Raw genomic sequence first — 25985 nt, 5'->3', positions numbered from 1 at the left:
AAAAGAAAAAAAAGGAGACTTTGGAAAATTACAATGGAGAAGAAAAAAAAAGGCAAACATTAAAATAGAAAATTGGAAATTAATTTTAATACATTAATATTAATATATTAATGTATTAATTACTAGAGTTGGAGAGGTATCGGCGGCGGCGGTGGCGGCCTCTTCTTCGGGTCCATCGCCACCGCTCCGCCGCTCCCCACGATGATCGGCCCCGAGTGGGCCACTAGCGCCCCGTCGTACTCCTCCTCTCCTCCGCCCTTCTCTGCCGCCTTCCTCCAGTCGAAATCCTGCAGCGTCTCCCGCCCGCTCGCGTACCTCCTCATCGTCCCCAGCGCCGGCAACGTTAACGACGCCGGATTTATATCTCCTCTGACGATTTCCTTCTCATCCTCGGCCGCCACGGGCGCTTTCATCCTGCGCGGGAGAAACATCCGACTGAGAAACAGGGAGGCGTCGCCCGTCCTCTTACTCTTCAGCCGCTTCTCTGCGGGGGCTTCGCTGGCGGAGGCGGCGACTTAGTTTCCCGGTTACTATTGCAGCTCATCTTACTTAGCTTCACCTTCCCCATGCAGGTGACCTTCGGCGACGTGGGCTCCTCGAACTCCCCTCCGGCTCCGCCCTTCCCCTTCCGCCGGACCTCTACCGGCACGATCGAAACGATGAAGCCTCGCCGCTGCTGGAGGACATCTGCGTGCGCGTTTCCGTCGCCGGAGAAGCCTGTCCGTTTGGGGAGGAAGCTGATGATGGACGCCGCCGACCTCCTTGGCTTCTCCATGACTGTTGAATCACGCACAGAACGCCAATCGTGATCAATTCGCGAGCTCCCGTCGATTAAAAATCAAAATTTGAAGCTCGATTCCACGAATAAAGTTGAAATCGAAGAGAAGTATGTGGTCAAAAAGAGATTTTGATGATGAATCAGAAGGAGGGGAGGATCGATGAGATGAGATATAAAGGAACAGCGGAGGAAGGGGATTACGAGGCAGCTGGAGACAGACTGGTTGTGGTCAACGCTATAGAAGGTGTGTATCAGCTTTTTTAGGTCTCATTTATTAATTTTAGTCCAAATTAATTAAATATTTCCATTTTAAAATTTTTATGCAAAATAAAATATTCTCTTTTTTGGCTAATTCTATCCAAAATAAATTTTATTGGAAACTAATTTTATAATAATTAAAATTATTGTAATTTAATTTAAAATTTATAGGGTATTTTACAAGAGGGCGCATCCAATTTTTTAAATTTCCTAATGAATGCAGCACACTTATTACTAAAGCACACACTTAATTTCCAAAACACCCCTCCCCTAAACCGTTATAACTCCCATCTAACTTCCAAAGCATCAGAAATGAAGATTATTCGAATCACACAAACGTCAACTAAAGGTTCGTACTTTCTAAGTCATGTTTGCTCAAAGAATTATTTCGACGATATAACAACCTAGAAAAAAATTTTAAAACTGCTTTTTTTACAAAGAAAATTGATTAGGATTTACTTCCATCATTACTTCACGTATAATTTATGTTCTTCACATTTATTATTTTTTTCCAAAATTTTCTCATGTATGTTTTCTAATTTTTTTTACAAGTCATATTTTTAGATTTATTTTGTTTTGGAACCGTTGAGGTTGTAGAGGGGTGAATAACGATTTGTAATTCTTTGATAGTCTTCAATCATCATTCGTTGTACTCGTCGTCTAAGGAGTTAATGCACAACAGAAATACACATAAAATAAACATGAATCAATTTTATTTGATTCAGAACTCTTAATTCCTATTTTATGGTCTACCATCCCAGTGAAGCACTATTATTTTTTTTTTTATCATAGATCTTCCAAAGGTATAGAAATCTTTTACAATTCTTGTTCTTACCAGCAACACAACATGAATACAAAAGATACAATAATTAAAAAGAACAAAGCAAATGAAATAATTTTATAATAATAAATCTTTGCTTTGATCGCTTTTGGTTGCTTTAGTTTGCCTTTTGAGATTTGAAAATGCAACAATACTCTCATCCAAAACCCTTAAGGATAACGTCGAAATCCTTCACAAAATCTTTCCTTTATAGCCTTTAGATCGGAATTGATTTCACCTAACAGTCGACTACTAGAATTCATCAATCGATTGCTTCATTGAATTCGTCTGACTCTTTCTACTTCAGATTTAACCATAACAGTCAATTGTTACTATTCATCAATCAACTAATCTGAATCAATCTAGTATAATAGTCAAACTATAAATATTTTGTTCACTTCAACAATGGTAATAGTCAACTAATCATTTTCATCACATAACTAATGACAAAAAGTTAAGTTCCTAACTTGACCTAAAAATCTTTTGTTCATTGTAACAGTTCCTTTAATAGTCGAGTCCTTAACTCGACTTGAAAATCTTATGTTCACTGCAATAGTTCCATTAGTTAAGTTCCTAACTTTCCAAAAATCTTATGTTTGATGCAATAGTTCCATTAGTCAAGTCCCTCACTCAATTAATATATTAGTTGACTGATAAAATCTATCAGTTGATTGATCAATCATAAATCTCCTTAAACCCTCTCAAACTCCAAATTTAATATTTAAGGGTCATTAATCTATTACTATTCCTTAGCAGCCAATTGATACCTCTGATTTCAATTTTTCTAAGGTTGAATTCTCGCATTGTTTAATTATTCGGTTGACCTTAATCTATCAGAATTTTCTTTGTTCAACATCTGATTAACCTTAATATGTCAGAACTTTCTGTGTCTAGTATCAGATTAATCATGATATGTTTGGAATTTTTCATTGCTCGCATCCGATTGATCTTGACCTACTGAGACATTATTGTTGCCTTGACCTATTAGAATTTCACCGTTGCCTAATATTCGATCAACTTTGATCTGTCGGGACTTCATCATTGTTTATCTTCTAGACAATCTTAACCTGCTAAGATTTCATCACTATCAAACATCTAGTCCTCTTTGACATATTTAGACTTCCTTCATTATCAAGCATTTGATTAACCTTGAACCACTTGGTGCTATATTTCTTCAGGATCCACTCAGACTTCATTTTCCATGTCAATTTCCTATTGAACTTCCAACTGCCCAAATGTTCTGTCAACTTTGATCCACTGGAATTTCACGTCTTATGTTAAGTACTTGATACTTTGTGATCCACTTAGACTTTACTTCTTATGTTAATTTCTTATTGAACTTCTAACTGTTAAATGTCTTATTACCATGATCCATTTGGACTTATGTACCATCGAGTATTTAGTCAATCTTAATCTACTTAACTTTTCACTCAACCATTCCCCTTGGTCAATCTGACTCGAGTTCGATTACACTAACAACCTCCCTCTCCAATAAATTCTTCTTCTCAACGTCTCAACTCTCAAACATATCGAGCAAACACCAAAACTCAATTCCAATCAACTTGGACTTATCAACCTTAATTAGAAATCAATTGCAATAACATATTTATATTTTAAATATATATTATGTAAAATATATATTTAAATATATATTTTGAATATATATTATGCAATAACATATTTAAATATATATTTTAATTATATATTATGTAAAATATATATTTTGAAAATTGGGTTGAAGCTTATGCGGTTTGGAATTGGAGGAGAAGCGGAACTGGTAAATTCGTAATTACTTGGAAAGTTCTAGGGCATTTTCGCTCGCCCGTCTCCTTTTCTTTTAAAAGAGAGAAAAAGGAGATGCTGCTTCTGCCTCTCTTCGTCGTCGCACCTTTTCCTCTATACGACGAATCGCCGGAAAGCAGACTCCAGTCTCCGCATTGTCGCCTCTCTGCGCCCTCCACCTCTGCCGCTTTTGCACTGTGCCCCCTCCCAAGTTTTCCCCCCTTCTCTCTTTCTCCGCCGCGATCGCTATTCGCTCACATCGCCACCGCCGCGAACCCTAACCCTACCGCTACCACGCGCCGGCCATGTCGCGCTCGCCGGATCTCTATTCTCCGTCCGCCTCCGACGCTGCTTCCTCCTCTCCGCCGGCGCCACCCCGGGAAGAAGCGTCCGATCGCCCGCTCGGGTCCACAGACGGCGTCGACCGCGGGACCAGCGCCAATGCTGCGCTTTTGGAATCCGCAGTCAGCGCGTCCTCCGCTCCCCTGGTGCGATTCCTTCTTCTGAATTCTTTTCTTGAATATTAATTTTTCTCCATTCTTAATCGCGAAGGAACGGAAAGGAATATGATCTTTTGTTATGTGTATCTTGATTCTAACTTCCTCGTCTTGGTAGAGGTCCACGATCGATGCTCCCCAGTCAAGGCTAAACACTAACCCTAGTTTTACTCGGAATCACGATCCTTTTGTTCGCCAAAAATCTCATCGGAACCCTAATTTTTCAAAAAGATGTACCGATGCTAGCAGCAGTTCGCCGATCAATCATAGTCCAAGGGAAGCTCAGCATCCAACTAGCCCTTTGGATGTGCCTCCGCTCATGCCTCAGACGCAAAGCAACAGCACTTACCACAGAGCTGGCCATAGTGGCAGTAGAAGGGGAAACCATGGTGGCGGAGTCGGTGGAACTCCTACCCACCATTTGCGCCATGGTAATCGGCGTGAACATGACCGTGGAGGCTATGGCTGGATGAGTCCTAGAGGTTTTAACACTAGAGAACCGCAAACGCCGACACCATTCCTTCAGCAGCGAGGAGACCCCCGGCCATTCATTCAGCCACAACTACTACAGCAGCCTCCACCCTCACCTACTATGATGCCGTTCTTTGGCATGCCACCGCAGTTCCGTCATGTTATGCCTCCCATGGGCTATGGTATGCCTTCCCTGTAGTTGTGATGCGTTTAATGTCGTTTGTTTGCATAATTTTGAGGGTGTTCATCTTTTTACAAGAATTTCCTCCTCTTTATTATCTCCCTCCGCCACTGCCTCCACTACCTCCGCCACTTGAGAGCATGCCTATCATCACACATCAAGCGCCTTCTGTAGTTCCCCCTGCTGGGTTTCCATCGCCAGCAGATTATCAGCGCTTAATGTTGGTGAAGCAAATAGAGTACTATTTCAGGTAATTTATGAACCTTTGTGGCAGATTAAACTTTTCTTATGCATTTTTACATCTGTTGTTTAAGGGTTTGAATTGGCAGTCCTGAGAATCTTTGCAAGGATCATTATCTCAGACAAAATATGGATGATCATGGTTGGGTTGCTGTTTCCTTGATTGCTAGCTTTAACAGGGTGAGTTATTTTGACTACATGTTTTCTTATTTTCGTAATGCTTCTCATTGGCATGTTTGTTACTGAATAGTTTGCAAAGGTGAAGGCTGTGCCAGAATCAGTGTTTAATTTTCTTTGTGAGATCTAGAACACAATGTTGCCTGCATGATCTTGGAATCTCAATATCTAAAATCCTGTAGTCAAGAATTCTGTAGGAGTTCTTGTGTCTTTGAACTTGTGTAAAATTATGAATATGATAGTGTATGAGCCTTATTTGATCATCTTTTAGTTTTGGACTGCCTAGGGACACTGACATTATGAGGTGTGACCTCATGTTGAAGCATGTATTATTTTTGTTATAAAATAGCTTATGAGCTAGGTATTGCTTAAAATCCTTTATTATGTGAGATTAAGTATGAATTTTACACACCAAGGAGTTTGACAAAGGTTTTTTAAGAGATTAAAATAAACTAAAGTACCAGCAACATATGGCTACTTGAAATGGGAAGAGATTACTAAATTCTTAAGTTACCATTCTTGTTTACAACAACAAAAACAAGGCATTGAGTAATGTGTCTCAGCTGTTAATTTTCTTGTTTTGAAGTCTCAAGTGTTTTTGATTGTTGGTTTGAATGCTTCGGCTAGTGCTTACCTGTAGATGCTCAATAAAAGTGATTTTTGAATTAAAAATGAGTGATTGATTATAGGAGGAACTACTAATACTGTGATTATCAACAAGCAAAGGACTTTTGAAACACTATGTATTTTGTCTAGATGATAAGAAATTATCCAAATTTTCATTTGGAAAACAAGATTATAATGGGTATTTAAATAACATCGAATCAACTTTTAAGGTTTTGATACTTCTTCCTTAACTTTGAAGGTGATCATGTTGGTCATATGCTCAAAGCATTTGCCTGGGTGGGTTGTTTATTTATTTATTGTTTGTTTGAGTGAGAAAGTGAATTATTTATCTTTTTAACTGCAGGTCAAGCAGTTGACACATGACATACCATATATATTGGATGCATTACAAGGTTCAACAGTAGTGGAAGTACATGTATGGTTCATCATCTCACTTTTTCATCTCGTAGCTCGTTTTGACCAATCGAATCTCCTATATCATTCTGCCATCTTGTTCATTCTTGCATATGCATGCCATATGCTATTTACAATCTTCATGAATTATATATGTTGTAGGGTGAAAAGCTGAGGCGACGGGGTGACTGGATGAGATGGACACTGCCGCACTCCCTCAATCAATATGACTCAGCTTCTAGTCCTCGATCGCCTCAACCACTACATCCTGATTCTATCCTATCTCGCCTCCATGCTTTTGGATTGAATGAAGATCCTTCCCGACATAATGGCACTGGGTAGTTCTGCACCATTCAGAATTTTGAACAATCAGATGCAGGAGTTGCCTTAGTGAAGAAGAAAACAAGTTGATCATTCATCTCAGTGATAAGCTGGAGCGATCTCTAGTGGTCGAAATACGTGAAGGAAACCATTTCTTGGATCTGGAAAAGGGAGATGTGGCCCTAAATGAGGTATTTTCTTCGACAGCAAATATCCATCCATTGGAAAGGGAAAAAGTAACGAGTACAAAACGATGATAAACTTGCATGGAACTTAAGATGGTTTGGCTGCTACTGCTACTGGCTGGTTATGTGGTTTGTTTCTGATGGGGTGTATGTTCTCTCTTCGGTAGGATCACTGTCGGTGGGTGATAAATTTTGTCACATTATTTGGGAAGAAATTGGGTTCAGTAATGATTGGAGAACTGGATTCTCAATGTAGAAATGGTTGTATTCAACTGATGGATTTAGCACGTTCTTTTTGATCTAGTTCTCTTGTTGTTAATTTTTTTCCTTCATTATTCCGTTAAGCTCACCTAAATTGTGCATTTGTTAAGCTTAGTAGGCTTGCCTCGCCTGCTATACTCACACTCAGGTATTAAAGCCAAATGGTATGTTTTAGGCAAATGAGACTAACACAGACTATTAATACCAGCTCACAAGCTCGAACAGGAGGATTTGCCTCAAACACTCACCATGAGGAATGTCGATAAGAGGATGTTATACTATTTGGTCTGTTCAAACTTAGACTCATTAGACATGTGCATGCTGGTCAACGATCATTGCCGCCAACATCTTGGTAGCTCTCAGCCATCTGCCATACCTGAAGAATATTGTCCTCGGCCATACTGGCAATGACCCAGGGCTCCTCGGGGTTCCATGAGAATTCTGAGATCTTTGCAGTGTGACCTGCGTGGACAAAGAACGCCTCTGGTGGCCCATAGACAGCATCGTCGGCAGTCTGTTCATCCCCAATCCTAGCCACATTCGTCAAAAAAAAAAAAACTAAAGTTATCGATTGTGTTGTATTCACTGCAGTCCCAAGCAGTGTTCTTGCAGTTCATGCATATCAAGAACTATCAGATATATGCACAAAAATGAGTGAATGTGGCATCTAATAGTCCAGTCAACCAGCTCTTTAATTGAAGCTTTGATTCATCGGTTGCCAAATAGAACGGTCAAACTAAGAATGCATATTTCTATACTATTATTTATCAATTCCATTCCTTAACCAAAAGCAGTTGTATTCCAAAAGAATGATTCATGCATTTGCATTGAAGTTTTATGTACCGGTTAAGGTCCCAAATTATCAGCCTTTTGTCAGCAGCAGAGGAAGCAAAAATAGTTTCATGCCTGGGGCTCCATTCCACTTGAGCAACAGATCCTCTGTAAACACAAATACTCATCAAAATAACAAAAACAATAATAAACTACATAATAAAGGATTTATGAAACAATAAATATAAACTTTACTACCATATTTGAACCTAGCTACAAGAACCAGTAGTTCATAACTTCTGGAACTATACTTTCCTGACATAATTATCTTAAAGTACATTTTAGTTTTCTTTGTGCCAAACTAATGTTATTAGAGCTGAATAGTGGCATATAGGTTCAACCAGTTAGACTGAGAATCAGTATGATCCAGTTTGAGTAAGAAAATAAAGAAATATAAATAGCTCCACCGGTTCACTTGTGAAGGAACAAGAAGTCTGGACATCTGAAAACAGCCAACATTGCATGTGGTAAGTTACACTAAGATCTCATATCGTATTAGTTTAACATTAACCGAATAATTCAACAAGGCAATGCAGAAGGCCATGTACTTACACATGACCTGAACATGTATGCAAACTTGTAGTGAGCTTCCGAAGGTCAAATAGGTTAACTGTACTGTCTTCAGATGCTGTTGCCAAAAGCCACTCATTAAATGGATTAAATGATAGTGAATTGACCTGGGAGAGCAAGGCAATACATACCCAACATTAATGAGTGTTGATATGCTTAAAAATAAGCCAGAGAAAACATAATTAGGCAGAATACTGAATAAATGCAATGCAAAAAGAGCAGAACAACCAATTGTTACTTGTTTTCACACCAACTTGAAACAACTCTAGTGTGGTTCGCACTTGAGAAATGTTACAATGTACTTGGTTTATCAAGCCCTATAAATGTCTAATTGTTTGAAACAGAGTGACCAATGCTATCTGCATTCTGGTTTATCAATCAGCTGTGCCAAACTACTTATGCATAAGATCATATAAGAGGCAACTGTACCTTTGTAAAACATTACTACTTGCAGGTGCATATGAATGTATTCATATTGACAACAAACTACTTTACCTTATTTTCATGAGCTTTTAATGACTGTTGTGGCTTTCCAGATGCCGATGAACGAAGGTCCCAAATCATCAAAAGATGGTCATTCCCAACGGACCCAAACATGTTTTCATTCTTCAAGTGCCAAGCAACATCCTTAACAGAATCAGTATGGGCCTAGAAGAAAGTACATAGTTTGAAATCATGAATTAGTTATGTGATTTCAGTTTGCAAGGAGAAAACTAGAATATAATCTATAAGGCTAACCAAAATGAGAAGGAAAAAAACTTTGCAGCAACATCAGCTTTCTCATTAGGTGTTTGAATCTAGAAAGAACGCACACCTAGTTCAATCAGTGGAACCACAAGTCCAAGAATCTTAGAAGGATCCCTAGGGCAAAATTTGATGGTTTTAACAAGGATTTGCTTCAAGTACGAACATTGAAATGCTCTTTCGATAATTTTTTTTTTTGCATTAAACAGAGTGAAGTATCATATAAGGACGATGCTAAAGATCTACGACGCGTTACCTCAAACATGTATCTTGCATCAAGAACCTTCTCTTCCGGCATCATTCCCACATCCCACAGACAAATCTTGGAATCATACGATCCGCTCAAGAGAAAGCCCTCCTTGTGCGGACTCCATGAGATCCCATATCCTTCCTTGGAGAGGCCGCTCAGGACGACGTCCGGACCACTCTCCTCCCCCTCGACAGGCTTCAGTGGCCGCCGCTCGCAGTCGAACACGTGAACCTCCGAGCCACGGGTCATGGTGGCTACAACCGATGGTCTCTGCGGCATGAATCGGGCGCGTTTGACCTCCCCCTGATGGGGGATGGTCTGCGAGATCTCGACCTTGGGGAGCGGCGCGCCGGGAGGAGCCTCGGGAGGGAGCGGGAAAAGCACGTCTGCGATCATTAGGGAGTTAGGAGCGTAGCCGGAGGTGTTCGTGCCGAGGAGGAGGCGGTGGGTGGCGCCGCCGGGGCTGCTTCCGGAGGAGGAAGACGGCGACGAGCACGGGAGCCATCGGACTGTGAGGGAGGGCCACTTGAGGGGGTGGGAGATGACGAGGTCGTAGAGGAAAGGGGTGCTCACCTTCCACAAACGGTAATCCTCCTTCGCCTTGTCGCGCTCGGCAGCCTTCTTCGCCTTCATCTCTCTCCCGCCAAAACCCGCCGATGGCGGCCGATCGGAGCGAGTCGCCGCTGCTTTTATTGCCGGGACCGGATCTCCTCCAATACTTGCGCGGGAATTGTGAGCCCCTGCGATATTGCATCTACACCGTTCGATCGACAGTTCGTCCCATCTTCGCCGCCCATTTTTAAACCTTCACTGAATGCGGGAGACACCATTTTCCTTTACAAAAATTTAAAAACTTTTAGGAGTTTTAAGATTAATTTTGAAAACTCCAGATATAAATTGTTTTCAGATTAGATAAACTTTAGGGATCAAAATGAAAATGTTCCTTTCAGCCATCAGATATATCGCCGTTCTCCAAGCTGCTTCCGCAACAAGAGAGGTTCTCCCCGGAATCAATCGCCGGTGAGGCACGCCGCCGAAGCGAGCAATGCTCTACTGCCATGAGACGGTCGAGGAGCTTCAGATCGACTCCTCGTGCACTGGCCGAACACCTTCGGGTTGGGAGCCAACCTAGCCGACATCGGTGGAGTTTCCGGCCGCGTTACGCCAACGAGGTATCATGTGTCCTAGCTTTCTTCCTACATAACCAAACTTGCAAGCGCCTTTGTGTTGTTTCACTAGAAATAGGATTTTTGATTGCTGTATTGTTAATCAAGAAAAGGATTTCTATCACTATATGATTTCCATGCCAAGATTTTTTCCCTTCCTTGGACAATTACTTCATCAAGCCCACCTTTTTTTGTTGATGTATTTGCTCAAATAACTAGGTATATATGTTTCTGAGATAGGATTATAGTCGGTGCTAGTATATTGAGAATGATGGTTGTGGGTTGCATAGATTGCACCAAGAGCAGAGTGTAGGATGGAAATTTGTAGTGAGGCTTCAATGCATTAACTTCATGCAGGAGTGTCTTAGTGACTGCAACAGATGGTTGCTTCTCGACAATTTGTTGGCAAACCTGTGTCATTATGTTCGTAAGGATGACCCAGTTGAAATTATTGATTCTTTTGCTTCATTTTTTCTTTTGATACCTTGGTTTTTGCAACTGCTTGAAGTTGCATCTCACTTGGCTTTAAATTCTGCTACACACTTTGCTGTTTGGTTAGAAACCTCATGTTGTCATGTTGAAGGCGAAATTATTCTTTTAAAATCTTAGCTGAGACATTGCAACTTAAAAAGGGATTAAAAATTAAGCTTTAGGAAGGGGAAGCCATGATAGAGAGTTCATGATGTGACACATTGATGATCTCCGTACTCCGTATATTGAAGAAGGCAGTCTGGTAGCAATGGAAATGGAAGAGCAACTTGCTCCTACTTAAAAATGGTGCTGAAGAGAGACACTGCAAAGGTGGCAAAATATGGAGGTGGCTATGATACGGAAAGGAGACTCTACTATAAGAGTATAGACGTATAGTGATGATGGACAGGATCTCTGTGGCTTTAATTCCAGGTTGATATGAACCACTGCCATATCTAAGGAGTTTGGAAGTGAAGAAATAAGAGGATGATCATTTTGAGGGGATTGTCCTCCAATCCAAATAGAATAACATAATTTAATGATCGATTTGCTTGATAGAGAATGAAAACAAATGGTGATGATTTACTGATTTATAGGCAAATAAGGTTTCTTCTGCTACAGAAAATAAAGGGAATAACTCAGTGTAGAAAATAATATATATAAGGTATAACTTGTAAGAGAAATTGGTGCTCTACTGAATGAGCGAATGAATGGGTCTTGACTCCTATGTTAGGGCCATCTTTATTTTCTAAGAAGAAGCCCTTGTTTTCCCATTAATTTATTTTTGGATATTCTGGTTTTCAGTTACTTAATGGTAAACTCTTTTGACCTTTGTTTCTTCTCTAACATGACCTTTAGAGAGGAACTTAGAACCTTTATGATTTAGTCTCCAAGAGAAACTTTTAACATAGATATGGTAGGATAGTGCTGTGTGTTTCAGTTGATTTGGCTAAAAATGGATATAAAGATTATTTTTCTTCCTTCTTGCTTATTGTTGTGTTTATGGTTATTCTAGTTTACGTAACCCTTTTTTTCTTACTTATATTTGCCTAGTTTCCTTGCCATTTTTGTTAGCAAATTATGAGGCCAATATACCAATCCAATATTCTTCCCATATGGATAGTATAATGATGATTTGGGAAGACAATTCACTAAAAATCTGTGCATTATGACTGGACTAGGGTAAGTCTCAACAGTTTGTAGCCAAATCCAAAAATATGCCAAGTTTTTTAAGTCCAAAAGTGAGTGTCTCAACTGTATAATTGTTGTTCTAGATGTTTTTCTAAATGCCAAAACATAAAGCAAGCCTAACCTAAAGATTGGGCTTCTTAATATAGTTAAAACTTTGGTATCAAAGAATTGCTCAATTTGTTTTGTCTAGATTGAAATTCCTTCAACAGGGGAGCCTTGGTGCAATGGTAAAGTTGTTGTTGTGTGACCTTGTGGTCATATGTTTGAGTCGCAAAAATAACCTCTTGCAATGCAGGATAAGACTGTAAACAATTAGGGGGTGTCAAAAATAGACCTGACTTGCCAACCTGATTTGACCCAACCCGAAAAATATCGGGTTAGGTTGAGGGTTTTCGGATATGGGTTGGATTTAGGTTGACTCGAATTTAGGGTTTAGGGGTTTTTGGGGTTAAATCAAATTTTGTTTTGAAACCTATGATGTTTTATGTTATCAATAGTAGAATGTTAGTATGACAATGATGAAATATTGAGATAAAAGTGAAGAATTATTAAGAAAAATAGTAAAAAAAGTTTTTTCCCAAGTCAGTCAGATTATACATGTTTGGATTTAGGATTTTCGAGTTAAGTTCGGGTTCGCATCGGATTTGGTTTGAGATTTTTTTAATAATATTTTTGCTTTGACCAGACCCAATCCACCTGAATTAACACCCCTATGAACAATAGACCAAATGTGGTTTGACCTTTCCCCAGGACCTTACATTGGTAGGATCTTCGTGTACTAGGCTGCCCCTTTTATTGAAATTCCTTCGATATGTAAACCTTGTACGGAAAATTGCAAGAGGCTTAAAAACTTCCCAATTTATTATAAGGGCCTAAGCTTGTGTAGATTGGCACTGTAAAAGGAAAGTAACATTAATAGAGTAAACATTGCAAATGTAAAGACCTAAAATTCTAAAGATTATATATTAGATAGTTTTGTATCTACATTTGTTAAATACTAAGGTGTTTATTCCAAAGTAAGATTTCATGAAGCATATGGAATCAATATATGTCAGTCGTGGTCGACCTACTCATAATGCAATATGATCAATATTAATGTATCAAAAAAATATTTATATTGATATGTAAAGTATTTTCCGCTTGTAAAATAATTGTTCAAGTTAATACTTACAAGTACAAGCTACTAAGTAGTAGATTACAATTTTAAGTTTAAATTATTTAAATAAATCAAATAATGTTTTTTAACTGTAAGTAGATGCTGTTATGTGCTCTCCTTTAAAATCTCCCTAGGCAGCAACAAGAAGGGCTTTTTAAAATCATGTTCCCTAGTGTCAAACTACATTCTCTGCTCTACCTAACTACACTCTCTGCTCTACCTAATTGCATTTGTTAAACTAGTGGATGACCCAACATTGCCTTCGAACACTGAAAATATTTGTTTATACTTTTTTTGTATTAGATAAAAACAAATTAAAAATTTTATTATTAAAAGAAATTATATAAAGTTTATAAAAAATATATATAGTTAATTTTTAAAAATATAAATTTAAAAATCAGTTCTACAACTAATTGAAATAAAATGTATTCTGAAACTCTGCTACATATCTGCTGTTATCATTTCCAACTTTGAAGTAAAAAACAAATCAATTTACAAAATAATTTTTAAAAAATGAGGATGCTAGTGCTACCATTATGAAGGTTTAACCGTTTAAGTGGTGGGCCCTCCAGAGGTCTGTATCACCTAGTCAATAAGAGAAATTGAATTCTTGGGTACATAGTTGGAATAATTCAAATAAAGTTTAATATATATATATATATATATATATATAATATATATATATATATATATATATATATATATATATATATATATTTTATATAAGAATGTTGAGAAGATAGAGAAATCTAATAGTAGTGAAGGTATTACTCAATTGCCTCACATGAGCGTTATAACATGGAGAATAAAAAATGAGAGAAAAAAAGGAAAAAATATTGAGGAGAAATAAGATGGAGTGGTTAGGATAATTGATAGGGTTTGATTGAAGAACTAATAAATGTCATAAATAAATAGTACTATAATAGTAATAGTTGTCCTAAATAAAATAGTATATAAAGTAAACAGTTGGTGAAATTATAATTCATCAATTTAAATGAATTATAAACATATACATAAAAAAACTAAAATATACTTTGGTAGGAGATGCAATAAATAGTTAGTTAATAATGAAATTAGAGATTTCAAAATGTCACCTTCTACAACATGACTACCAATTAAACACAGAATCAAATGGAGGAATGTAAAGGGTGAAACAAATAAAGAGAACAGGAAAGCTACAAGAAAATTTAATGCAACTTAAATATTATTTATTAATTACAGTGTATCGTATAGAATATAGAATGAGGAGTTAATACATCATTACACAGTATAAAAAGGATAGAAATATAATCAATAATGGATTGATTTCCATATTATCTAGAATTAACAAATGGAAGCTATCAAAGCACAATAAATTGCATTGTATTAAAAGTTTCTAAATTGTTTTTAAAAAATAACTGTTTTGAATGGGAATATCTTGCATTCAGCCTATATTTTTTCAATGAACAAACATAAATGCGTAGCTTTTATGAGAAATTTTAAATTCCACTAGAAGCAAATAAAGAACAAATGGCGAGTTTTGATTAGCCATTCACATTGAAGGAAACATGCTTATGTGGCAAAAAAGCGGAAGTCACAATTTCGTTGATTTATGCCTGTCAAGTGCATGCTTCCACACTTTCTTTCATAAAGGAGAAGATATTTACTTACTATTCTTTCACATAAATGCCTTTTCTTTTCAGTAAACCTATATAAATTATATTACTAAACATATTAATAATTAAGTTTTTCATAATCCCATCTCTATAACCAGTCTCCCATGTAGGAATGAAAATGACTCCGAAATATCTCTATAAATATGTGTGTGCATGGTCATATCTTTCTTTACTTTCTATTTTTATATTAGAAATCATTCAATTCTTTGTATATAAGGATTTTATACATGTAATATGGAGATATCCACATCTAGAAAACTCAACTTTTGTGAAGATATCGCTGGTGAAACGTATAGGAAAGCATAAACTCACTTGGACCGTGGGATTTAGTGGACTGTGGGATTTAGTGAGATGCTTCAGAAGTTTGCTTCTCTTTCTATTTCAGTTTCATAAGTCTGTGGAAAGTGAATACCAGTTCTCTACATTAATCACGACAAAGTAGTACTGAAAATTTGCATAAACGTTCTAACATGTGGTTCCCAAGAGTTGTTGCGGCATCCTAGCTTCCGTAGACGCGTGTTCGAGTACATGTCAGCTTCCTATCTTTCCCTGCTTCCTTAGTCTAGAAGTACCCGAGCTTGTTATATTCAGCCATAACTTATGGTCTTTATCTATAGCCTTGGCTATCTTCTTGCTTGTTCTCCTCTTGTTGCAAGCTTTTATTTTTTATATCTCCTTGGCTATCTCCTTGCTTGTTCTCCTCTTGTTGCAAGTTTTTATTTTTTATGTGAGATTTTTCATGGGGTTTCAAGGTCCTTTTCCATTCCTTCCAACTGATGGTGCAGATGCCCACTTCCAAAGTTTGTGGCAACCCTTTGAACAACAAAGACAACAAGAAGTCTTGTTTACATCCCCTTCTACATCAGCTTTGCTTCCAACTTCATCCTATTCTATCGATCAATCTCTCTTGGTTGATATGACAATTTCCGTAGCATCGTTGATGCAGACATTTCAAGAAGAAATAGACCGGTATCTCCAATTACAGGTAGATTATTCTTTAGTCAATCATAAAGAGTTTTAATCCAATTATGATCTAATAGAGTCAATGTGTGTGTATATATATATATTTTGGTGGAAGCACATAGTGGTTGATGCTCACTTTTTGATTCTGTTGTGTAAATCAGAATGAGAGGCTAGTGGAGTCGCTTTTTGAGCAGAGAAAGCGGCATGTGGATTCTCTTTTGAATAATTTGCAAGCAAAGGTTGCCGTGCTACTTAAGGTGAAAGAAGATAAGCTCTCCATTGCGATCATGAGACATCAAGAATTATGTGAGCAGCTAAAGAAGACTGAGGAGTCAAAAGAGTTATGGGAAAGTATTGCAAGGCAAAATGCAGCCCAGGTTTTATCTCTTCGAAGGGTGCTCAAGCAGATACAGCAACCTCAGTTCTCCTCTACGAATCCAGGCACAGCAGTTGGCATCAATTCCACCTCACCAATGGAAATCAGAAAAGAAATGAAGCCAACAAATGATGGGGATGACAAGATCATTATCCAGTGCAGGTGTTGTGGTGCTCGCAATGCATGCCAACTCCTCCTCCCTTGTCGTCATCTTTGTACATGCAAGGAATGTACAGACATCCTCGCTTCATGCCCTGTTTGCAGCTCTAAGATAAGAGGTAATGTGAAGGTCCTGTTTTGATGTTGCATTACTGATGCATGAATAAAAGATGCCAAATCTCATGGTTAGGGGTAGTGTACTTGGTCTTTTGCAGTATGTTTAAGGTTCTTGTCTTTTGATTTTCATAGAAAAAGTGAATCTTTCCTGTTTTCTGAATGAATGTTTCTTCCATACTGAAGTCATGGTTTCCTGTACTGTCATCATCTTTTGGTAACTGGGCATCTAATAGCATTACTGAAGGTTGATCCTTCAAATCAGTGTTTTTAGAACCAGATGGCCAGTTGAATCAATGGTTCCGGCAATTCCTGATTTTTTTTCTCTGGTTGATTTTGTAGGATTACTGAATTAGATATATCCTTGTTTAATCCTTTCAGAACAGTGTTCTTTAAAAAACCAATTCACCCACCAGTTTCCATTTTTTTTTAAATCTTGGTTCAATTGACTTCCTGTTCTTGGGTTAACTGGTTTAACCAGCCGGTCTAATCTGATTCTGAAAACACTTCTTCAGGCACTCATATATTTCTTCAATTCAGATCTCTCTTTTGATTCAACCACATCAGTTTGACTTCCAGTTCTTGGTTTAACCTGTTTTAACCTTTCTAAAACACTGCTTCAGACACAAATACATCTTTGATCTTGGGACACAAATACAAGTCTCAAAAAGAGCCTGACAGGGGCCTTTTCGATTCAGTAGAAGCAAAAAAGAATAGTAGTAGGGAGTGTTGTTGTTATATGTCATGTTGGATTAAAGTGTAAAGACATTGGACTTTAACCTGAAATCCATGAAAAGTCGAAACAACCAAAACAACATGTACTACTTTTTTCTTTGGCTGAGTAGTTGCAATGTGGTTTGACTCAGAAAAAAGAAACACAAAAGCTAGTTTGGCTTGTTTGGTCATCGACTTGGATGCTTCTGTGTGGTTACATTTCTCTCTATTCTGAGCTGAGTAAAAGACAGGAGGAGTCCCATGAGAAAGCTTTGGTTGCAACAAACTGTCTTCTTGTGAGTTAAAGTTGTAAAAGATGGGACTCAAAAGTTCAATTCAAGCTCTTGTTCTGTTCTGATTGACTTGTGCCTGTGCTATCCACATGTTTGTTTTCAGTTTCCACACTTTTGTTTCATGTGTGCTTTCGTGGGATAGGTCGCGGGCCGTGGTTTTTAGAATCAAACCGGTCAATGAACTTAGAGTTATCTGATAGGATCATGAGGCACTTAGCAATTGTTCCAGACTTTTTGAGTATTGTGAGATTACTAACTTGCAAGGACTTTCTGCTTAATTGTGTAATGAAAACCCCTAAACTAGTTCAGTTCAACTTTTTGACTGTACAGCTTGATTTTCGTATACGAGTTTGATACTTGATAGTATCGAATCTTTATCATCGAACAGATCTCAAACCATTTAGCTGAGCTTGTTGGGGGGCAGCACACAAAGTTTACCTGCATTTCTTATGATTTCTGAAGTGCTATTCTTTTGTGTTGTTAACATCATCTGGTGCATTCGAGCTGCAAATTACATGAACATCAGGGGGCTGCTGGATCAGATGCACCTAACACGATAAAGAGGAAGACTACCGAAACGATCCATAAGACATTCAACATCAAAAATAACTTTCATTAATCCATAGACCAACACACGCACAAACCGAGTTAAGAGCAAAGTTCAATTATGTTTAAGCTTAATAAATTTGAGCTGACTCAAATCTAAAAAGTATACGAATCAAATCGATACAATTTATTAGGAGCAGATTCAACCAAAACAAAACTTGCATCACATAGACACACAGAGGCATTGGACAAAAAAGGATTTTGAAACAAGAAGCCAACAAACAATCTCAAGCTTGTAAACAAACAGTATGTGATAAGATTAGGTAGAAGATCGCCAGTTATCAACCTGCTGAGGCCGTCAACGGAAAGATTCAGACGCATAAGTGATATGATTCATGATCGCGAAAGAAAACCACACCCAATGCTTCAATGAGTTGCTGCAGCTGTCAGTTAATATACACCTACTGCCCTAAATCAAGCTAGCGACTACGAGGAATGGTGGCTGTGTTCGTTTTTGTATTCATAGAATGGAACACAGGCCCTTCCCCTTAGTTTTCTTTTGCCTGGGAGGTTGAAGAACCACCTTTATAGCCATATCGAAAACAGCCTTAATATTCTGCATATTATATTTTTAATAAAGTGAAAATTTATAAGGATGCTATGATCTGAAAAAAGTTTGTAGCTTTGAGGATACAACATACTTGTTGGCTCCTCGCACTGCACTCGATATAGGCAGGTGCTTCAATAGTTCTTTTCAGCTCTTCTCCCTTCAAGCATGCGAGAGTTATCGTCAATACACTATATAGTGATTTTGAATGAAATGATAGAGTAAATAGTTCATGCTCTAACTCGGTTGCCATCACGGACCTGAGCAGTACTTATTGGTTGAGAACTAGGGTGATCGATGAAAAACTGTTTGTCATCACGAAGATCTGCCAACAAAGCTACACATAATCACTTGCGACATTCAGAACCAAAAGCTTCTACGTGGATCACTCAAGCAGACATAGCTGATTGGCTGAAACAGTTCTTTGGCACAAACTCACCAAGGAATGTTGCAGTCTCAACAGCATTTTAAAAAACAGGTTATTTGGAGTTTGAATCTTATAAGTACACCCATATAATTCAAACAAAAGGAAGGAAAGAAATATGAGTACCGAGTTTTGTCCCGACGAGAATAACTGGCACACCAGGCGCGTAGTGCTTCAGTTCAGGAATCCACTGAAACATTAAAATGTTGCAATCCAGAACAAAGCGAGGCATCAGCAAGTGAAGCAAAAAAGAGAAAACTTAATGAAATCTTACCTTCTTGGCCACATTCTCATAGCTAGCTTTACTTATTAAAGAGAAGGCTAGTAGAAAAACGTCGGCGCCTCGATAACTCAATGGTCTGAGTCTATTGTAATCCTCTTGACCTGGTTCCTCACACCATCACATTAGAATATCCATCACATTAGATCGTCGCTTGGAAACAATAAAGGGGTAGCAGACAGGAAGAAAGGGTTACCTGCAGTATCCCAGAGGCCCAAGTTAACTGTGTTTCCATCAACAATCACATTTGCACTGAAATTGTCGAACACAGTCGGAACATAATCCTGTGTATCCAAATAAAGAAGTTAATGAAAAGGCTATGAATGTAGAAGAATTATTCAACAGATTCATAATTCATCCCCTTTCATCTATAGAAAGCCAAGAAATTAATAACAACAACAATTTCATAAGACATTAGAAAGCCAAGAAAACATTGGTGTATGCATACAAGAAGAAAGTGAACAAACATGCAAGAAAGAGAAGATAATATATCGCAAAACTAATTAAGCATACAAATCGTAAAGAACCAGGAGAGGAATGCTTTTGATCTTTCCTCATTCCATGTCTTCCTAGAGATCAAATCATAAAGAACCAGGTGAGGAAAGCTTAAAGATTCGTGATCTTTCATAATTCCATGCCTTTCCAAAGATCAAAGCACAATGTTTTCCTCATTCCATAATCAACCCATAAAGAACCAGGTGAGGAAAGCTTAAAGATTCATGATCTTTCGTAATTCCATGCATTTCCAAAGATCAAAGCACAATTTTTGTCCTCATTCCATGATCAAACCATGAAGAACCAGTTGAGGAAAGCCTAAAGATTCTTGATCTTTCCTAATTCCATGCCTTTACAAAGATCAAACGGCACCACAATGAACTACGGGAGGAAACCCTAAAGATTATTGATCTTTCCTCATTCCATGTCTTCCCAGAGATCAAATCATAATGCACCAAGAATAGGGAAAAGGATCGATTAGCTGCAGACTGACCGTGGGGAATGTGTTGCTGGTGTAGGATATGAGCATGCAGGTCTTGCCGACGGCGCCGTCGCCAACGGTGACGCACTTGATGAACCTCGATGCACTCATCTCGCTTCTTCTGCAGCTATTCGAAGCCTAATCCCGCGCAGCCACAGCAAGCGCAAATGCACCTGAAATTCGAAAGCGAAGCCCAATCCCACGAACCTCAACAAGCGGGGCAGACGCAAGAATCTCTTCGAAGCCCAATTCCACGTCGCCGAGGCTTCTCGAAGCCCAATCCCACGCAACCTCAACAAGCGTGACACTCCTGATAGAAGCCACAAGTATGCCTTTTGGGAGAGATGAATATATAGAGGGAGAGACGGAGAGAAGCGAGGGCTCAGCGTAGACTTCGGAGAGGAGGAGGAAGAAGAACTGGCGGAGCAGAGAAATCGATGCTGTAAAAACGGCCGCATAGAATGAATTTATGCTCCACTAAATTTCTTTTCATTTTACCTCACATATTTATATTAAAGAAAATTTAAATTAAAAATTCAGATTATTATTATAGTTAATTAAAATTGAACCTAATCAACTGAAGTATTTAATCGACTGAAAAACTAGGCTTTACTATAAAGTTTATATATGTTTAAAATATAGAATCTTCTTTGTTAGACTTAAATAAGCCGACTGAAAGACTAGTTTAGTTGATTGAACTTTTAAATCTTGGTTCACAATATGTTTATTATGTAATCATCTATGTAATCATCTAAAATGTTTTCATTGCAAATTTCAAGATGACTAAATTTTTTTACTTGGTGGTCGGTGGGATGGAGTTTCTACAATTTAAATGGCATTAATTTTCTACAATTTAAATGAGAGACTTGTAGTTGAAAGAAAATCTTCTTGGAGTAATTTGTTTCCTTCTTTTTGGCCTCCAAAATTCAATATCAATGAGGTTTTTAAGCTCTAATTCTCTTTAGTCTTGAGAGAGCTCACACATACACAAGGTACAAATTAAACAATGTGTTTATATGGAGTCCTATTATACTTCTACAAGGGAGTCGACAAGCAATAGAGTGGTCTTCGAGCTCATTCAATTGATTAGAGTCATCCATCTAAGAAAGCAAAAAGTAATTTCGTTCATCTCAAACAGTCCAATATCATTTGCTCAACATCGAGATATAAACAAATCAAGTACGTAGTAAACCCCAAAAGGGAACAACTGTCAACTCCGCAATTCGAACCCGTATCAATAAGACTAATTATAGTGCGAGGAGAATTCGTAAATGATCAAGGGACTTGGGTGATGATTAAGAGATTCTACTTAAAGGTTTAGTAGGAGGTTTGACATCATATCTACTAATGTAACAAAGTCTATTAAATACTCCACTTGACAAAGAGACGAGGAAATCATCAAATATCAAAGAGTGATCAATAGATAATTGTAGGGGTGAATATTCACTTAAAATCGAATTGAATCAAATCGAATTAACTAAAACTGAATCAAACTGAATTTTTTTGAACTAACCGAATCGATTGAATTTTTAAATAAAAATCGAACAACGAACCGATAAAATATCAAATAATTATATTTTCGACCGAATTAACCGAAGTAATTAAATTTTTTAAGTATTATAAAAAATTTATTAATTATTTAAATATTTATAAATTTACTTACGAAATTTATAAATTATTTTTTTAATTTTGATTAATTCAATTTAATCAAAGAAATTTTAAAATCAAAATTGAACTGAATTAATTAATTTTTTTTAAAAAATTAACATTTTAAAATAACTTAATAGAATTTTTAAAATTTAATCGGTTCGATCGATTTATTTAATTTAACCAAACTTTTAATCACTCCTAGATAATTGACTAAAATAGTTAGAATCATCAAAGAATGTGTTTGAGACAATGTCATTCATATAATAGCCAATAAAACTATAACAAAGCACTAAGTAGAGATTGAAAAAATATATACACCATGATCACAAAGCAGTAAAGTAGGTTCAATTTAGCCGTCGCCGTTGTAATCACCGTTATTTCAATCCACACGCCTCACTGCCTCCGCCAACGAGGGAAGGAAGATATCATTAACTAGCTCCACGCGGGGCTGGCTTCTTCGGACATCAAGTACTGCTGCTTCTTCATATGCTCCCTAAGTTGTTGAGGCAACTATTGGGTGACCTTTTGCTTTATCTGTTCTTTAAGTTCCGATATGCTTCATGATCGTGAAAGAAAATCAATCACCCAACTCTTCTAGGCGTTGCTGCAGCTGTTAGTCGAATATAAATTTATTTTCCATGTCAAACTAGACACTACAATTAGGAATGTTCATTTTCTGGAACAAAAGCATTCACAGAATCGAGCACAAGCCCTTCCCTTTATTTTTCTTCTGTTTGGGAGGTTGAAGAACCACCTTGATTGCCATATCGAAAACAGACTTAATATTCTGCATATCATCATATTTTCGATAAAGTGGAAACTTATAAGTAAAGATGTTATGATATGAAAATTTGTAGCATTGGAGACCCGACATACTTGTTGGGTCTTCGCACTGCACTCGATATAGGCAGGGGCTTCAATAGTTCTTTTCAGCTCTTCCCCCTTGAATCATGCGAGAGTTATCGTCAATAAACTAGACAGTGTCAATAAACAGTTCGAGCTCAAAATGGGTTGCAACGGGTACCTGAGCAGTACTTATTGGTTGAGAACCTGGGTGATCGATGAAAAACTGCTTATCGTCACGAAGATCTGCCAACAAAACTACACACAGTCACTTGTTGCATTTAAAACCAAAAGCTTCTACATGGATCTAGTGATGAAGATGATTGACAGAACTAGTTCTCTTGCACAAACTCAATAATGGAAAATTACAGTTCTAGAATTGAACAAAATTTAACAAACAACTTCATTGGTCAAGAACCAAAATGATAAAGAAGAACTATGATCCACAGAGAAACACCTCAAGTTTACAATATTCAAATGTTCTCCAATGCTTGGACTCACTCTTCTTTTAGCTCCTCCATACCTATGTGACATCACTCAAACACCAACACTCAAACGTGGAGAAGAAACTTAGATTTACATATATGTCAAATACTGATACATGACTCCGAGCAACGCATCAAATGCTATTCTATTATAACTTTTCAACTCAAGAATTTAAGTTGACTTCTTTGTAGAAAAGAACTTGGGATAGTGCCCAGTAGCATCCATTAAACTTATTCTAGACACAATCTATAGTGTACATAATGTTTCATTGGCTGAGACAATATCAATCCCTACCTATCGAAACTTAGATTTACATATATGTCAAATACTGATACATGACTCCGAGCAACACATCAAATGCTATTCTATTATAACTTTTCAACTCAAGAATTTAAGTTGACTTCTTTGTAGAAAAGAACTTGGGATAGTACCCAGTAGCATCCATTAAACTTATTCTAGATTATAGTGTACATAATGTTTCATTGGCTGAGACAATATCAATCCCTACCTATCGAAAAAATGCCCCCAAACAAGATTTCTAAATAACATTCAGAAAAGGCTACGAATATATATAAATAGATACATATAATTTAAACAAAAGACAAGGAAAGAGTTACGAGTACCGAGCTTTGTCCCGACGAGAATAACTGGCACACCAGGTGCGTAGCGCTTCAGTTCAGGAATCCACTGAATCATTGAAATGTTGCAATCCAGAGAACGAAAATGAGGCATCAGCAAGTAAAGCAAAAGAATAAAACTTTAACAAGCATAACTTTTCGAGACTGAAGAATGACAATTGCAATCCGAAAAAGAGAAAGTGATACATTAGCAAGTGAAGCGAAAGGAGTTCTTACTGAAACATTACCTTCTTGGCCACATTTTCATAGCTAGCTTTACTTATTAAGGAGAAGGCTAGCAGGAAAACGTCGGCACCTCGGTAACTCAAAGGTCTCAGCCTATTGTAATCCTCCTGACCTGGTCCCTCACACCATCACATTAGAACAGAGAAATAGACCATGGTCATTTATCAAACGGGTTACCTGCAGTGTCCCGGAGACCCAAGTTAACTGTGTTTCTAACAATCACATTGGCACTGAAAGTATCGAAGACGGTTGGAACAAAATCCTGTGCATTCAAAACTACTAGAAATTAGCGAAAAGGTTAGGAATGTAGAAGAAGAGTTATTGGGCATAATCATTGTTCATCCCCTCACATCTGTAGTGGAAAGAGAAGGTCTTAATCTTTCCTCGTCGTCCCATGTCAAATCATCCGAACAGCTAAATGTACCAAGACTGGGGGAAACGTCGATGAATTGCAGACGAACCGTGGGGAATGTGTTGCTGGTGTAGGATATGAGCATGCAGGTCTTGCCGACGGCGCCGTCGCCCACCGTGACGCACTTGATGAACCTCGAGGCACTCATTTGTTCAGGCGCAAGTTCGTCAGCAGAGAGAAGCCACCAAGCAGAAGAAGACTAAGAAGAAGAGGTCCGCAATGAGGAATACATAGAGGGAGAGAGGGAGAGAAGAGTAGATTTTGGAGGAGGAAGAAAAGAAGCAGTGGCGGAGAAGACAAATCGAGCGGTAGAAGCGGTCGGATCTCTTTAATACTTAGAAAATTTTGATTATTTCAATTATAGATCGAATTAATCAATATTTTATTGATTCGATTTATTCAATTTTTATTTGAAAATTTGATCGATTGAATTATTTCAAAAAAAATTAATGTATTCGATTTCGATTAATTTGATTTCGTTCAATTCGATTTTTATCGAATATTGAACCCTACTCCTAAGTGGTTTTGAAAGGTTGTTAGTGCAAGAAATTTTATACAAATGGTTAGAGCAACAAGTTTGAGATTGTAATTTGTTCCGATTGAGAACCGTCCAGGGATGTGTCACCAACCAGATCGCCTCACCAGAAAAAAATCAGATTGAAGGGTGTGAAATCGCTGAGTCTTGCAATCAAAATGAATGTGAGAGGGAAGGCCAGGAGTGCCCTAGCGCGACCACTCCGACGCTTAAGTCAGCGAGTGAGAAGGAAGAAAGAGAAAGAACAGAAGAGAGGAGAATGAAAGAGTGAATTGTGTGATCACGTGTGAGCGTACCTGAGGGCAGAGGGGAGTGGTCTCATATATACAGGGAAGGGGTGTGATGTCATGTCCTAATTAAGGAACATGTCTCATCATTAGTTATTACCTTGTCAGAAAAGATATGGAATGATCAGATTACAAGTCACATCGCTGACATAAGTTTATAGGGTCACGTCGCACATAGGTGTCAGGGTGGCGATCATAATTACAGAGTTGGGGACTTGTCAGAAGAAATGATCGGAATCAACGTAGTCGGGCATTGTGATGACCATTTTGCATGGACCTTAATCGAATCCGGCTGAGAGTGAGGTAGCCGAGTCAACTGGGGAGGATTCGGCTCGAAGCTGTGCATGGGGTATCGACGAGTCGGCTTCGTGGGGAATCATCCAAATAAGAGGATTCGACTACATAAGAGGGTCCGAGTAAGGATTCGGCTCG

The 25985-nt window shown here is 37.9% G+C and overlaps 5 protein-coding genes and 1 pseudogene across 5 annotated transcripts; 2 read left to right on the top strand and 4 right to left on the bottom strand.

The window, feature by feature from the left end:
• Positions 1 to 29: 29 nt before the first annotated feature.
• On the bottom strand, positions 30 to 1006 carry LOC141828273 (uncharacterized protein At1g76070-like; annotated as a pseudogene).
• A 2763-nt stretch (positions 1007 to 3769) lies between these two features.
• LOC141828194 (uncharacterized) lies at positions 3770 to 7033 on the top strand. The gene is made up of 6 exons (XM_074715569.1): positions 3770 to 4126; positions 4254 to 4788; positions 4866 to 5037; positions 5117 to 5207; positions 6175 to 6246; positions 6387 to 7033. The coding sequence occupies exons 1-6, from the start codon at positions 3944 to 3946 to the stop codon at positions 6564 to 6566; spliced, it is 1233 nt and encodes a 410-aa protein (XP_074571670.1). The 5' UTR covers positions 3770 to 3943; the 3' UTR covers positions 6567 to 7033.
• A 283-nt stretch (positions 7034 to 7316) lies between these two features.
• LOC141827069 (WD-40 repeat-containing protein MSI2-like) lies at positions 7317 to 10019 on the bottom strand. The gene is made up of 5 exons (XM_074714348.1): positions 9393 to 10019; positions 8888 to 9040; positions 8375 to 8499; positions 7835 to 7930; positions 7317 to 7521 (listed from the first exon to the last, which is right to left on the bottom strand). Exons 1-5 carry the CDS (start codon positions 10017 to 10019, stop codon positions 7317 to 7319), a joined length of 1206 nt encoding a protein of 401 aa, XP_074570449.1.
• A 23-nt stretch (positions 10020 to 10042) lies between these two features.
• On the top strand, positions 10043 to 16749 carry LOC141827068 (putative BOI-related E3 ubiquitin-protein ligase 2). The gene is made up of 4 exons (XM_074714347.1): positions 10043 to 10159; positions 10337 to 10558; positions 15972 to 16010; positions 16150 to 16749. The coding sequence occupies exons 1-4, from the start codon at positions 10043 to 10045 to the stop codon at positions 16663 to 16665; spliced, it is 894 nt and encodes a 297-aa protein (XP_074570448.1). The 3' UTR covers positions 16666 to 16749.
• Positions 16750 to 18285: 1536 nt separating this feature from the next.
• Positions 18286 to 20919, bottom strand: LOC141826025 (rac-like GTP-binding protein RHO1). Its single transcript, XM_074713281.1, has 7 exons — positions 20490 to 20919; positions 19698 to 19785; positions 19496 to 19605; positions 19348 to 19411; positions 19058 to 19122; positions 18892 to 18957; positions 18286 to 18806 (listed from the first exon to the last, which is right to left on the bottom strand). Exons 1-7 carry the CDS (start codon positions 20586 to 20588, stop codon positions 18711 to 18713), a joined length of 588 nt encoding a protein of 195 aa, XP_074569382.1. The 5' UTR covers positions 20589 to 20919; the 3' UTR covers positions 18286 to 18710.
• Positions 20920 to 22818: 1899 nt separating this feature from the next.
• Positions 22819 to 24879, bottom strand: LOC141826185 (rac-like GTP-binding protein RHO1). The gene is made up of 7 exons (XM_074713431.1): positions 24781 to 24879; positions 24497 to 24581; positions 24322 to 24431; positions 24080 to 24143; positions 23152 to 23216; positions 23004 to 23069; positions 22819 to 22914 (listed from the first exon to the last, which is right to left on the bottom strand). Exons 1-7 carry the CDS (start codon positions 24877 to 24879, stop codon positions 22819 to 22821), a joined length of 585 nt encoding a protein of 194 aa, XP_074569532.1.
• Between the last annotated feature and the right edge of the window lie 1106 nt (positions 24880 to 25985).

Source organism: Curcuma longa, chromosome 4, assembly GCF_044706935.1.
Source record: "Curcuma longa cultivar G26 ecotype Majalengka, Jawa Barat chromosome 4, ITB_CL_G26_1.1, whole genome shotgun sequence".
NCBI classification, from domain to species: domain Eukaryota; kingdom Viridiplantae; phylum Streptophyta; class Magnoliopsida; order Zingiberales; family Zingiberaceae; genus Curcuma; species Curcuma longa.
The sequence above is the reverse complement of the archived record's forward strand: the minus strand, read 5'-3'. Positions and strand labels throughout refer to the sequence as shown.

What these genes read in the sequence shown, in the direction of transcription:
- LOC141828194 (XM_074715569.1), top strand. Translation starts at nt 3,944, where the DNA reads ATGTCGCGCTCGCCGGATCTCTATTCTCCGTCCGCCTCCGACGCTGCT. An exon ending in TGATTGCTAGCTTTAACAGG is followed by an intron (nt 5,208 to 6,174) that starts GTGAGTTATTTT and finishes TTTTAACTGCAG; the next exon opens with GTCAAGCAGTTGACACATGA. An exon ending in CAACAGTAGTGGAAGTACAT is followed by an intron (nt 6,247 to 6,386) that starts GTATGGTTCATC and finishes TATATGTTGTAG; the next exon opens with GGTGAAAAGCTGAGGCGACG.
- LOC141827069 (XM_074714348.1), bottom strand. Translation starts at nt 10,019, where the DNA reads ATGAAGGCGAAGAAGGCTGCCGAGCGCGACAAGGCGAAGGAGGATTAC. An exon ending in ATGCAAGATACATGTTTGAG is followed by an intron (nt 9,041 to 9,392) that starts GTAACGCGTCGT and finishes ACTTTCTTCTAG; the next exon opens with GCCCATACTGATTCTGTTAA. An exon ending in CATACATGTTCAGGTCATGT is followed by an intron (nt 7,931 to 8,374) that starts GTAAGTACATGG and finishes TTGTGTTTACAG; the next exon opens with AGGATCTGTTGCTCAAGTGG.
- LOC141827068 (XM_074714347.1), top strand. Translation starts at nt 10,043, where the DNA reads ATGGCGGCCGATCGGAGCGAGTCGCCGCTGCTTTTATTGCCGGGACCG. An exon ending in TCTACACCGTTCGATCGACA is followed by an intron (nt 10,160 to 10,336) that starts GTTCGTCCCATC and finishes TGTTCCTTTCAG; the next exon opens with CCATCAGATATATCGCCGTT. An exon ending in GGCCGCGTTACGCCAACGAG is followed by an intron (nt 10,559 to 15,971) that starts GTATCATGTGTC and finishes TCGTTGATGCAG; the next exon opens with ACATTTCAAGAAGAAATAGA.
- LOC141826025 (XM_074713281.1), bottom strand. Translation starts at nt 20,588, where the DNA reads ATGAGTGCATCGAGGTTCATCAAGTGCGTCACCGTTGGCGACGGCGCC. An exon ending in ATGAGAATGTGGCCAAGAAG is followed by an intron (nt 19,412 to 19,495) that starts GTAAGATTTCAT and finishes TTAATGTTTCAG; the next exon opens with TGGATTCCTGAACTGAAGCA. An exon ending in GCAGTGCGAGGAGCCAACAA is followed by an intron (nt 18,807 to 18,891) that starts GTATGTTGTATC and finishes TATAATATGCAG; the next exon opens with AATATTAAGGCTGTTTTCGA.
- LOC141826185 (XM_074713431.1), bottom strand. Translation starts at nt 24,879, where the DNA reads ATGAGTGCCTCGAGGTTCATCAAGTGCGTCACGGTGGGCGACGGCGCC. An exon ending in ATGAAAATGTGGCCAAGAAG is followed by an intron (nt 24,144 to 24,321) that starts GTAATGTTTCAG and finishes TCAATGATTCAG; the next exon opens with TGGATTCCTGAACTGAAGCG. An exon ending in GCAGTGCGAAGACCCAACAA is followed by an intron (nt 22,915 to 23,003) that starts GTATGTCGGGTC and finishes GATGATATGCAG; the next exon opens with AATATTAAGTCTGTTTTCGA.